The 14,089-nt window shown below is 37.4% G+C and overlaps 1 protein-coding gene across 2 annotated transcripts in view; it reads left to right on the forward strand.

Annotated features, from left to right (window-relative positions):
- QPCT (glutaminyl-peptide cyclotransferase) overlaps positions 1 to 13,902 on the forward strand; it is a 39,851-nt gene extending 25,949 nt beyond the window's left edge. For both annotated transcript variants that reach the window (XM_042445312.1, XM_042445311.1), the window contains exons 3-7: positions 3,435 to 3,716; positions 3,805 to 3,984; positions 8,859 to 8,958; positions 9,673 to 9,789; positions 11,081 to 13,902. In XM_042445312.1, coding sequence (XP_042301246.1) covers positions 3,435 to 3,716; positions 3,805 to 3,984; positions 8,859 to 8,958; positions 9,673 to 9,789; positions 11,081 to 11,226 — 825 coding nt within the window. In that variant the 3' untranslated portion in view covers positions 11,227 to 13,902. The remainder of the gene's footprint in view (positions 1 to 3,434; positions 3,717 to 3,804; positions 3,985 to 8,858; positions 8,959 to 9,672; positions 9,790 to 11,080) is intronic.
- Positions 13,903 to 14,089: the final 187 nt, after the last annotated feature.

Below are 14,089 nucleotides of genomic sequence, written 5' to 3' on the forward strand. Positions count from 1 at the left end.
GACTCTCCTACTTTGGAGATGTTCCATTGGGTACCTTCTCTAGTTCTTTCATTTAACGTGATTTTATTTGGGGTTTCTGTCCTAGTAAACACACAGAAAGGCAAACTGGCAGACCTTTCTTTGTTGCCAATGGTAATGCCACATGTAGTTATGTCTAATTTCATTCTCATGAGCATGGGGGGCTGGCTTCCTTTCTGTGACTTCATAGAAGAGACCATTTGTATCCATTTTCTAAATAAATAGCCTTTCGACACATCACTTTTAATTTGTACAGAGGTTTTATTGTGGACAAGTATCAGCATGTTATATAAGGCCCCATTAGACCTTGAGCCTAATGATATTATAGTATGCCACAGAGATAGTTTCTGAGCAGATGAGACACATTGCTAAGGAAACAGTGAGGTCTGCCCTCAGTGGAAGGCAATTAAATGTCATTAAGTGATGTGATTGCTAAGGAATAGAACCTGATTGCCTTTTCCTAGGTTTTGTTTAGATTTCAGTTGGATTTGTAAACTGCCTCAAAGCTCCACTTCTTTAAAAAAAATGGTTTCCCTATTTTTTGCAATTAAGAACATGAAGAAAGTATGGCTGTGGAGGGGTGGATGGGATCCAGGTTGTAGGTGTATCCTTAACATACTTGCACTTTTGTTTAGTACTTGCCGTAATCAACTGGCTCCTACCCGTTAGCCTCATCCATACACAAACTCCTGGTTGACTCCTTCTCCTGTTCCAACTTTGAAAAGTTATTTTTTGGGACTACATCTACCCTAGCTGGTTGGAGGATTCTGAGAATTATAATCCAAAACAGTTATTTTTCCAGGATCTGCACTTCTGACTGATTGCAGAGAGGGTCAGAACCTCCAGAATGGCACTCCATGTCCATACAGCAGTATCCTGGAAAAGCCACTCTCCCATTAAGCTACTAGCTCAATATTAACTATATTATTAATGCTGGAAAAAGTTAATTAAGTAACATTAATGAAATTAATTATCTTGCCACTCATTTAATTAAGTTTAATATTAATATTCTAGAGCAGATCATTAAACAGAGAGTGTGTGAACATCTAGAAGGCAATTCCATAATCACAAAACGTCAACATGGGTTTCAGAGAAACAAGTCATGCCAGACAAATCTGATCTCTTTCTTTGATAAAATTACCAGCTTGGTAGATGAAGGGAATGCTGTGGATATAGTATATCTTTATTTCAGTAAGGCTTTTGACAGGGTTCTCCATGACATTCTTACAAACAAGCTAGTGAAATGTGGCCTAGACAATGCAACTGTTACATGGATTTGTAATTGGTTGACCGGCCGAACCCAAAAGGTGCTCAATAATGACTCCTTTTCATCCCGGTAAGGAGTGACCAGTGGGGTCCCACAGGGCTATGTCCTGGGCCCAGTGCTATTCAACATCTTTATCACTGACTTGGATGACAGAATTGGGGACATACACATTAAATTTGCAGATGGCATCAAACTAGGAGGGCGACTAAAAAGGTGAAGGGTCTGGAAACCATGCCCTATGAGGAACAACTTAGGGAGCTGGGGATGTTTCGCCAGGAGAAGAGAAGGTTAGGAGGTGATATGATAGTGCTATTTAAATATTTGAAGGGATGTTCATACTGAGGAAGGAGCAAGTTTGTTTTCTGCTGCTCCAGAGAATAGGAATGGGAGCAGTGTATGCAAGCTACAGGAAAAGAGATTCCACCTCAACATTAGGAGGAACTTCCTGACAGTAAGGGCTGTTCGACAGTGAAACACACTCCCTCGGAGTGTGGTGGAGTCTCCTTCCTTGGAGGTCTTTAAACCAAAGCTGGATGGCTTTCTGTCAGGGATGCTTTGAATCAGATTTCCTGCATGGCAGGGGGTTAATTACATGGCTCAGATCCACCCTATTTGGCAGACCGTTTCTCCTGGTATGAACTGGCCCAGACTCTGAGATCCTCTGGTGGGGACGCAAGAGAAGGCCTTCTCAGTGGCTGCCCCTAGACTCTGGAACTCCCTTCCCAGGGAGATCAGAATGGCTCCCTCCTTGACGGCCTTCCGTCAGCAGGTGAAGACCTACCTATTCACACAGGTGTTTAAGGAATTGCTATAAGAACAGGCTTGGATGTTGGACCATTTTAAAAATTTGTTACAGTCCCCCCCTCATTTACAGTTTTATCATTTTTGAAATACATTTTATTCTTTTAATAACTATATGTTTTAATATTGTAATAATTTAATTCATTTTCAATGTACTTATTATTATTATTATTATTATTATTATTTTATTTTTATGCTTTTAATTGTACTGTTTTTAATGCTGTGAAGCCGCTCTGAGTCCCAGTCCTGGGAAAAGAGCTGGATACAAACAAACAAACAAATAAATAATAAGGGAATGATATAGAGATGCACCCTCTTGCTCCTTAATCTCCTTCTTCTTAAATAGCCAACCAGGGTCAATCAGAGAATGCCTCTCTGTTTCATCAAGTTGTGTGTTTATTTGCAATCTGTCCCTAAGTAAAGATGAAATGTTGACAAGAAAGCTGTTTTTTAAATTGTGAATTTTAAATGATGAATGGATATGGATTGTTTTAATATGTGCATACAGTATCTTATTTGTCCTTTTAAATTGACATGTGTTGTACCTGATGTTGTTTGTCTGTTAATTGTTGTTCCCCACTTCAATCCATGGAGCGAGGCAGATAAGCAACAACAAAAACAATATATTTGCTTCTTTTAAAGGCAGCCTCACTCACAGAGGTGCACTTATGGATCAGATAAGGTAGATGATGGTGATGATGATGATGATTTTCTATCTCACCTTTTTCCCAGTTTGAGGCTGAAAGTGGCTTTCAACAAATTAAAAAACATTGCTAACACCCACAAGATACAAAGTTTAAAACAAGATTAAACAATAAAAAAATTAAAACCAGATTAAAACATATGCCATTTAACATGCACACGTACACAATCAAATTTTACCCTGTGGAACTTCCAAATTCAGGAATGTATTCTGTTTGGAATTACAACTAGTCCCTACTTTTGCTATGGTTAGGTAAGGTGACAAGATGTATCTTTTAACTGGGTCTTTAATAGCATTGTTGTGGGTTTTAAAAATTACTTTTAACATTTTATTTATGGCCTAAATCCAATTGCTAGTCCCAGATAGACTTACCATTCAGCAATTGATTCAATTGGCTCCAGGCCTGATTTTTATGTCACTACTGCATTGTTGTTGCTTCTGTACTGACCTGTTTGGTTTCAAAAGGCAGTACAGAAATACTGTAAACAGAATGAACATTACTTTTCCAATGTACAAGTTTTGATATTATTTCAGGGTTGCAATTTCAGTTCAGCTCTTTTAAGGAAGTTCTCTTGTTCCTGCAAAGGTGGCTGGGAAATATGTAGTGGTATTCTTGCTCTGACCTGTGGCATGTCTATATTTCAGCATATCAAGCACCGTTTGCATGGCCTCCAGGCTGGCTGGGTTGTCGAAGAGGATACGTTTCAGAGCCATACGCCTTATGGCTACCGCACGTTTTCAAATATAATCAGCACCCTCAATCCTTTTGCCAAGCGCCATTTGGTCCTCGCTTGCCATTATGATTCCAAATACTTTCCACCGCAATTGGATGGTGAAGTCTTTGTGGGAGCCAGTGACTCAGCCGTGCCATGCGCTATGATGCTAGAACTGGCACGTGCCCTGGACACACAACTTCATTCACTGAAGGTACTTGCTTCCTCTCCCTCTCTTCTTTTCTGTGTCACTCTTCAGTTTGTGTCCTCATGTTCTACTTTCTCCATGCATCCTTCCACAGCAGATGAACTTGAGTGCCAGGCCAGATCTCTCCTTGAAGCTCATTTTCTTTGATGGTGAAGAAGCCTTTGTTCGATGGACCCCTTCTGATTCACTCTATGGCTCGCGATCCTTGGCTCAGAAAATGGCAGCTACTGCACACCCACCTGGTGCAACAAGTACAAATCAGATTCAGGGCATTGTAAGTGTTAACTTTATGATGCTTTAAGGAAAATGGAGAGTTGAAGTCTTGGATCTAGATATCAGATCTGGAAAGTTTCTTGGGAAATATCTTACTGGTTTCTTATTGACAAAATTCTCTGTAGATGTTTTAAAGTACAACAGAAGATTGGTAGCTTCTGTTTCAGAATGGCAATGAATCTGCCCTGGGTTTTGGTCCAGACTTTAAAAGGAGCTATTTGAGGTGCTGAATCTTAACTCTCAAATAGTTCAGCACTTTGAATAGTTCCTCTTGGACTGCAAAGATTATGGACTAAGCATTAGAGCTGACTCATTGACATGGAATTCATCGGCTGCTACTGACTGTGGCCAGGGAATAAGATGGACCCAGGCTGCATCTGCACTTCAGAAATAATGCAGTTTGACACCAAACTGCCAGGGCTCAATGCTATGGAATTCTGGAATTTGTAGTTTTGTGAGGTATTGTTAGCCTTCTCTGTCAGAGCATTCAGATGCCACAACAGGAAATAATACATAGGAAAGCTAAGAAAGGAAAGAGAAAGAGCTGACAGACAAACTCAAAATTAAACAACAAGAATACACAGTAAAACCCAATGACAAAGTTTTATACTACGAAATACAAACAATTAGAAATCAACTAAATCACAAAATAACACATTACGTAATGAACAAAATAAAATATATAAAACATTACCATTTTGAAAATGCCAATAAGGTAGGAAAATGGCTTGCTGTTAAATTAAAAAGGGAAAAAACAAACAAAAAAACAATAGTAAAACTTATAGAGAATGGTCATGAATATACAACACAACAAGACCTGAAAACAATAACAGAATACTACTTCCAAAAATTATTTACAGCAGACATAGTAACACAGATAAAAAGAGAAAAATCCAAGAATATATAAAAGGATGTCAACCTTCACAAATATCTAAACCACAACTAGAAATATTCAACTCCCCTATAACTCTGGCAGAAGTAGAAATTGCAATTGCAAATCTGAAGGAAGAAAAAGCCCTGAGACCAGAAGGATTCTTAGCCAAATATTACAAAGTTTTCAGAGAGGAGTTGTCAATATGGTTACACAATACCATTAAAAAACCAATAGTGGTAAAATACCTGAAACATGGGGACAATCTTTAACAGTATTAATACTGAAAGAAGGAAAGAATCCTGAACATATATCTAATTACCACCCAATTACACTCCTTAACCTGGATTATAAAATATATGCATCAATACTAGCAGACAGGTTAAAAAAAATCCTAAGGAAATGGATATCTGAGGAACAAGCTGGTTTCCTCCCTAGGAGATATCTAAAAAACAACATTAGAGTGTTAACTGAATATTTTGGAATCCTATAATCTTTATAAAAGACTATAAATCAGGGGCAGTGTTTTTGGATTTAAAAAAGGCATTCAACAACATAAATTGGGAATATTTGATTACTCTTTTAGAAGAATGTGGAATCTGTGGTAGATATTCAAATAGTATACAAAATATTTATAAATCTCAAAAGACCCAGATACTGGTAAATGGTCAAAGAACAAAAAATTGCAATATCACCAAAGGAACACGCTAAGGATGCCCTCTTTCTCCACTCCTTTTTATAATGGCCATGGAAATATTGATTTAAAAAATCCAGAACGAGAAGGAAATCAAAGTACCAACCATACAAAATCATAGATATCATCTGCGGGCTTATACGGATGATATTGTAATTTTCCTAGATAATCCGATAACAGGCATCCAAAAATAGGAGAAAATTTTAAAAGGATTTGGGGATATTGCTGACGTTAAACTAAATAAAATTAAAAGTGGGATCCTAACCAAAAACTTAACATCAAAGGAAATCGATGCACTTAAGGAAAAAACAGAATTTCAAATAGTGAGTAAAACCAAATACTTAGGAATTACAATTACTAACCAAAATGTGGACCTCTACAAAAATAATTATGACAGCACTTGGAATAATAATAAAAAATATCTAAATAATTGGAATAATAAACAATTGTCGCTTCTGGATAGAGTGGCAACAATACAAATGTGTGCCCTGCCCCAAATGCTATTTTTATTCCAAACATTGCCCATACTGACAAATAAAAAACCATTTACTAGCTGGAAAAAAGGCATGGCAAACTTCATCTGGCAGGGGAAAAAAACACAGAATAAAGATCGCAGTCATGCAAGATAGAAAATAAAAAGGGGGGCTGGGTCTCCCCAATCTCCAACTATATTACAATGCATGTACACTTTTATGGGCAAGAGATTGGATCTTGCTGGATAATCAGAAACCGTTAGATTTAGAAGAAATCAAAATGAAACTAGAATGGCACACATATTTACAGTATGTCATGACTCTCCCCAAATAGATAAAGAATTTAATTTACATTGTCTAAGGAAAGCAATATTTGGAGTTTGGAAATCCTATAAGAGTTTTTTGTATCCAAAAATTCCACGATGGGCTTCATTACAAGAAGCCTTCCATAAAAGTGAATTTGGGAGACTACAAGTGGATCAAATATGAAGACCTTCTAACAGATATGAAGGGAGAAATTAAAATCAAGTTGAGAGAACAACTAGAACAAGAAGGGATAATAATCGACTGGTTCCATTATCTAAAATTAAGCAAAGAATTTAGTAAAGATATTAAAAGTGAAGGAACAGAGACATAAAGGAAAGACTTGGATAAAATTCTCATGGGAGGGGTGAAAGGTTTTATTAAGAAAACCTATAAATTACTTTTAGAGATTGAGTTGAAGGAAGAATCTATTAAAGAAACCATGGTAAAATGGATGCAAAATATAGGCAGACCAATACCCCTAGAAATGTGGGAATAATCGTGGAAATGCAATCAGAAATTTACTGAATGTAATATGCTAAAAGAAAATTATCTAACAAATTTTCACAGATGGTACTTAACCTCTGTTAGATTAGCCAAAATGAAAGAACACTCAAAGATACTAGAAAAATATACACAAAATGATGCAAGAAACACTAAAAATAAATCTTCCCCTCCTACCAGAGCTGTTCTTACTAAACATTGTGGGCGTAATACAAGCTAAACTGTCACATAACCAAATTAGTGTAATACTATATATGATATCAGCGGCACGCATGGTTTATGCCAAATACTGGAAATCAAGAGAAACACCCTCTACAGAAGAGAGGAAATTAAAAATACACTAGTTGCTAATAATGGACAGATTGACAATGCATATAGGGGGGAAAACAAATCAAGAATTTGAAAAGAAATGGAACAAGGTCGGGAAAATGAGGCATTAGGTTAGCAAAGGTGATTCTAGTCTTGAATCAAGAAGGTACTAAAAGCGGGGTATATACCCTGACAAATAGAACTTCATATTTACAAATGTTAAAAAGGGATCAGTCAAATAGCTTTGTTAGTTCAATTTTTGAGATACAGAAAGAATGCAAATTGGAAAATGCCAGTTGTTATAATTTCTTTTTCTCTCCTTTAATTTATATTTTCTATTAGTTCATTATATGTAACAACATTCCATTTCCTTTTTTTGTAGAATATTTTGTTTGTTTGTTTTTGTAATATACTAAAATCAATAATTTTTTTTTAAAAAACCCATAAACCCCAGGATTTCATAGCACTGAGCCATGGTAGTTGTGTAGTGTCAAACTGCATTAATTCTGAACTGCAGATGCAGCCCAAGAGCACTGCAGTCTTGGGTTAAACCATATGCTATGTTAAGCATGCATCCTGCTTAAAAAGATATAAATGAATCCTGTAGCATGTTTGAGATGGAGAAAATCTGTTTCCTTAGACACAATCAGGAGTTTGACATCTGGTGAAGTCAACTGGAGTCCACAAAAACTTATTCTACATTTCCCCCCAATTAGTCTCAAAGGGGTTCTTTTACATCTTTTTATGCTCTATCAGATTAGAAGCAACAATCCTTTGAATAATACTACAATGCAGCCTACAGTTAAAAACCTCAATTGTTGTTAGTTTTAATTTCTAAATTATGTGAACACATCCCAGTTTGGACTGATACCAGGGTAGATCTCTTCATGAATGGGGCAGGTTTATCCCCCCCACAATCTTGATTTTTATTTAAAGAGTCACCCTAGAAATAAAAGCATAACAGGGAGGTTAAAAAGAGAAAAATCCTCTATTATAGCTCTGAAGGGTCCCCCCCCCCCCTTTTAAACCCAACACTGGGGTAGGGAGTTTAATTTTTTAAAATAATTATAAATTATTTTTAATTTGATCACACCACTTGACGAAACATACGGCCTCAGCACACAAATAGCTGCCATGGAAGCCCAAGGATCAGTGCTTGTGTACAGCCAACATCATGGTTCTATCTGTCCTGTTTTGAGCATCATATGCTAAAGGCTTATGGTACAAGTAGAGAGGAAGCTGTGATACTACTTTTTAAAGAGCAGAATCTTATAATGTATAATAATGAAAACAATTTGGGGAAAAGTAAAATATACTGAATATATTTATAGTCAGTGCTGGGGCACTGTGAGAAAAAGTTAACAATACTAAAGAAAGGCAGCTCAGTCCCAAATTTGTCTGGGGCTGTCAACATTTTAGATAGGTACTTCATTATATCTGTGTGTATATGTGCCTTCAAGTTGTCGGACAACTTATGGCAGCCCATTTCATAGGATTTTCTTTGGCAAGGAATATTCTGAAGTGGGTTTACCAGTTCTTTCCTCTGAACTGTAGCCTACAGCACCTGGTTTTTGTTGACAGTCTCTCATCCAAGTACTAACCAGGGCTGACCCTGCTTTGCATCCAATTTTAGACAGGATATGGTGCCTTTAGGGTATTTAGGCCCAGGGTGCTAAAAATGATGTTTTTAACAGTCTTTTCTCTTTACCAACTTCTCATAGGATCTTTTCGTGTTACTGGATTTAATTGGTGCTCGGAACCCAATTTTTCCTGTTTACTTTCTCAACACTGCTCGTTGGTTTGCTAGACTTGAAGCAATTGGTAAGGCTGGATTCTGCAAGACATATCGGTTTGAAAAGTAAAGTTGCCTGTTGCACATAGTAAAACAACGTGACCTATTATAGTTGTGAGCACCAGAGTTACAGTACTCTTAAACACTCTCAGCATTTTACATCACATCTCTCAGTATGCAGGGACGTAGCCGGGGGGGGGGTTTCTTGGGGTCTGGACCTCCCCCTTCCATTAGAAAAATGAATGGTGTGTGCTGCTGCGCCGCCGCACCCAAGCCCCAATATAATGGTGGCACTTAGTCTGGAAACCCCCCCCCCTTCCTAAAATCCTGGCTATGTCCCTGCAGTATGCCATATTATACCCTCTCCTTGGCTGGAAAAATCTCAAAGAAAACTCCTGTTTGGTTATAATGTTACAGCATAATATCTTAACTAGTCACATTATGTTCTTTTTTTTCTTCCACTAAAGCAAACCAAAATATATTAAGATAAAAACCTATGCAAACTGAGACATACTAAGCAGCAGCCAAGCAAATTCAATATTTGACTTTAACCTTTTACATGAACCAGTTTAACACTCATGGTAACTGAGACTGCACTCACAAGATTGGAGTGAAGTTTTGAGGAAAACTCTATTTCAGCTACAAAATTGTGTTTTAATTAAGCACTGGGCTTTAAAAGAAGCATTTATATCATCATGTATTGTTCAAACATTATCTTTGTATTTTCTTTTAACAAACTGCAGAACGAAACCTTCATGACTTGGGTTTACTGAAGAATTACCCTGCTGAAAGGCAGTATTTCCGGAACGACTTACGAAGACACCCTGTTGAAGATGACCACGCTCCATTTCTAAGAAGAGGTATGGAAACCTTTACATTCTGTATTCTTCCATTGGCACACAAGGACCTGTTTTGCTTATACTGTAATATGTACCAAGTTGGGCCAGCATCGTATAGTGATTTGAGCATTGAACTACAACTCTGGAGACCTTCTTTGCCGTGGAAACCCACTGGGTGACCTTGGTGAGTCATACCCTCTCAGCTCCAGAAAACCCTGGACATAGAGGGCTGGCCCCTTCAATGCTTTCCTTTTGTTGGCAGGCAAACACCATTTTGTTTAAGCAGGCTTTTAATATGTAATTGCTCTCAGGCAGGCTTCTTATAGGAGCATGGAGCATGTGCTTTGTTTATTTGTTAAATTCTGTATGTTTTAAAAATAATTTTATATTGTTTTAATATAATTTTAATCAGTTTTAAATAGGATTTTAACTGTACAGTATTAGCTTTAAGTGATTTCTTCACCTGCTTCACCATACACCTTACGTCCCACTCTAGGATAATAAATCCTGTGATAGGGTTGCCATAAATTAGAAACAACTTGAAGACACATAATCTCTACCAAGTTGGGAACAAAGGCAACTTTTAACCACACAGGTTGCTTTGCAGCATAGCAGGAGTGGAAATCATGGAGTGCTCCAGATGTTAGATTGCAAGTTCAACAATCTGAGCTAGTATAGTTAAAGATGAGGAATGCTGGGAGTTGAAGTCCAATAACACCTAGAAAATCATGAGTCCCAGTTCTGATCTACAGAAGTCGAGCGAGATGCACACTTGCTAATAACTCCATACATATTAATCCCCACAATGTATTCAGCAGAGTAAGTGTGCTTGTGAATTAGGTTGCATATTTAGGGACAGTTCATATGATTGTCTTGACTTTGTGGCATCTTTTTTCTCAACCCAAAGTGGTTCATCCATGTGGAAAGCTGGTTGGGTAGGTTGTACATCCGAAACAGAAGCTTTCAATTCTGGATGCCACCAGAAGCCACCTCATTGTAGGCTGGCAATAGGGTACAGGAGTTGGAAAACAAGTCACTCAAGTAGACAATAAAATGGAGCTGCAGAACAAAATGGCTGCCAGAAGACCACTGACTGTGTGAATTAACTTTTAGCTGCCCGACATCAGCCTTCCAATACTGAAAATGTAGCACACCACATTTATATTAAAATTGCCACAATGTCTGGGAAAGGTGTCTGAGAACTACAGTTCCAAAAAATATATACAGATCTTGGAAATATTACCCACACACCAATACAGTGAACTCCAGAGCTTTAATCATCTCTTTATCATTGTTCTCCTCTTCATACTAGGAGTTCCTGTCCTACACTTGATACCGTCCCCTTTCCCTAGAGTGTGGCATACAATGGAGGACACAGAAGAAAACCTTGACAAGCCTACTGTTGATAACCTCAACAAAATTCTGCAAGTGTTTGTGCTGGAATATCTCCATCTGTGATAACAATTTTGGTACCCACCTACCAGTTGCCCTCCTTTAACATTTTTCCACATGTACCTCTGGATTTTTCTAATACACTTTTGGATTCTATAGGAGTAAAATAAATGTAGGGATATAGGATGCCATTGTATACTGAGCCAGATATTTGTTTTGTTCATTTCCCACAGTATTATTCACACCGACTGGCAGCATCTTTCCAGTTTCAAGGAGTCTTCTCTCCTTGCTTAAATGTCAACCTTGGGCCATCTTTATGCAAAGTGTGTGATCAACCACTGCCTACGTGAATAATGGAAAAAGATGTAAATCCCTTGGGATTTAATATAGAAAGTTTTACATTTTGTCTTTTGATAGGAGTATGGAGAGGATCCAAAGCCCTTGTGACAACTGGAATGAAAACAAATACATTTATATTCAATTCTTTACTAATAAGAAAAATCTATAGCAAAACACAGTTCACTGTCTTTCACTGCAGTACTATAGTAGTAGACCTAAATTCAATAGTTAATCCAGTACTTCTCAAATAGTGGGGCGCGCCCCCCAGGGGGGTGCGAGGCTCCATAAAGGGGGGCTCATTTGACCAATTTTATAGACAAATGATACTATTTACAGTCACGCGGGGGGCGCGAAATGTTTTCTTCTTCCTAGGGGGGCATGACAGAAAATAATTGAGAAGCACTGAGTTAATCCCAGCCAGAGTAAATCCACTGAATCAACAGGAAGTTGGTGAGTCAATATTTATGTAAATTCCTTCAGGTCAATGGATTACTCTAGTTAGGACAATCAATCCAGTTTAGCCTCAGTTTGGGTGAGCCAAAATCTTGGGTTTCACTATCCTACACTATAATATTCAAGATTCCATAATAGTGACCTCAAGTTTTAAAGAACTAAGTGCCATTTTCTTAAAAATCCAAGGGTGATAATGTTGAACAACTTTGTTATTTTATTGCATCTTCACTGGCGAAGACAGGTTTTGCTGAGAAACCTTGTTGGGATTAACAACTGAATTTAGGCCTGCTACTGTACAATTAAAGATAGGAAACTGTTTTTTCAAAAAGTTTAAAAATTATGAGCATCCTGTAATATTCTGCTACCCAGATGAATTTCAGAAGTTTGCAGTTTCAAAGGACATTTTCAGTGCCTGTGTCATAGCAATAATTGATTGTCCCCTCCCCACAAATAACACCCAGTTACAACTATCAAAAAAGTGGGGGAAATAGTGGGCCCAGATTAAATCATAATGCTTAAAAATTTTAAACTTCTTGGTCTGTAACCTGCAACCATTTATCTGCTGAGAAAAGATCTCAGCTAGCTGTTTAATCTCTTAGGCAATTATTCAACACTGGATTTTATGCTTAAAGCTGAATCATAGACAGGTAATAGCATCAAGTGGTACCACAGAACTCACCCCAACTTTTGAAACATACGCATTTCCAGGCTGTATTTCTGTATCCTTTAAAATATATACTGCATATTCATGAAATATTGTCTTGCTAATTTCATCTAATAGTTCAGTCTCGGACACCTGCACAAAAGAGTAGCTTGCATGCCATAGTTACAAGGTGAGTGGACAACCTGTGACCATGCAAATATTTTTGGACTGCAGCTCCCGTCATCCCTCCCCATTAGCTATGATGGTTACGGTTGATGGGAGCTGTAGTCAAATATTTGAAGGGCCACACATGGCCCACATCTGCCATGCAGTTACGTCCTTTTAGTTGTTTATATCACTTATGATGTCTGGTATGTGTACAAGTACACCCATACAGGAGACAGGAAACTTCATCTGATAATGTTAGTCCCTTTACCATACTCTGAAATTAGGATGGATTGTGGGGTTTTTTTTTTAAGATGAATGTTTTGGTTTTTAGATATCCATGAGTTATGTTCTTGGTATTTATTCTTCCTGATTGACATTACTTCCCATGTTTAGATTGGTGATATCAGATTCACAGGATTGGCTATTCTATATCACAGAGTTTCTTTGGTTCAAGCAATGCTAGGAGTACATTGAAAGCTGTTGGTCCATCTAGCCCAGAACTGCCTATACTGATCAATAGTTCAGAATTTCTTCTGATAGGAGTATCTCCCACCACTACCTTGAAAGGCCAAAATTGAACTGCAACCTTCTGCATGCAAAAGGCACTAGTCATTCAGTTCAAAGATGAAAATAGTGCTACCTAGAAAGTACTAAATAAATGTAAAAAGGGGGGAATTTGCTTTGGCCATATGCAATATACCAGAGAAGGAACCATTTACAATTATCTCTGGCCTGTAGAAACTCTATTGCATCGTGGTAGATTTAAATACAAAAGAACTGAAATACGCAAAATACAGCATATTGTATTGGTTGCTAGAGACAAGCAGAAAGACTATGTAGTAAGATTATATAAGATGTCCTCTTTTTTGACATTATTGACTGCAATGCATAATTAACACAACACAAAATATTTTTTTTAAAGAAAAGAAACAAATTAATGCCCTCTTATGGTCATTTGTCACCATCTACTAATATACACCATACATTTGGTTCTTAAATATCATTTATTACTAATCTATGAAAATGCAGTGATCTGGATATTATTTTTAAAAGCTGGCTACCATTCTTAGTGTTTACATTTGGCTAGGCACGTTTCTTGTAGATTGTCACTGAACAATAAAACCAAAACCTTACTGGAACGCAATTCTCCTTGCATTTAATTTCTATTTATGCTTCTTGAAATGTTCAAGATGGTTTAGCAGAATACATGATTTGATATTAAAAGTTCTATACAGTGGGTAAAACACAACAAACTAGAAGGCAGTTTCTTCCTGTTCGTTCAGCAGGCTCAATTCTCCTCTTTTCTATCCAGGAAGTATTCATGTT

Source organism: Sceloporus undulatus, chromosome 1, assembly GCF_019175285.1.
Source record: "Sceloporus undulatus isolate JIND9_A2432 ecotype Alabama chromosome 1, SceUnd_v1.1, whole genome shotgun sequence".
Taxonomy (NCBI): domain Eukaryota; kingdom Metazoa; phylum Chordata; class Lepidosauria; order Squamata; family Phrynosomatidae; genus Sceloporus; species Sceloporus undulatus.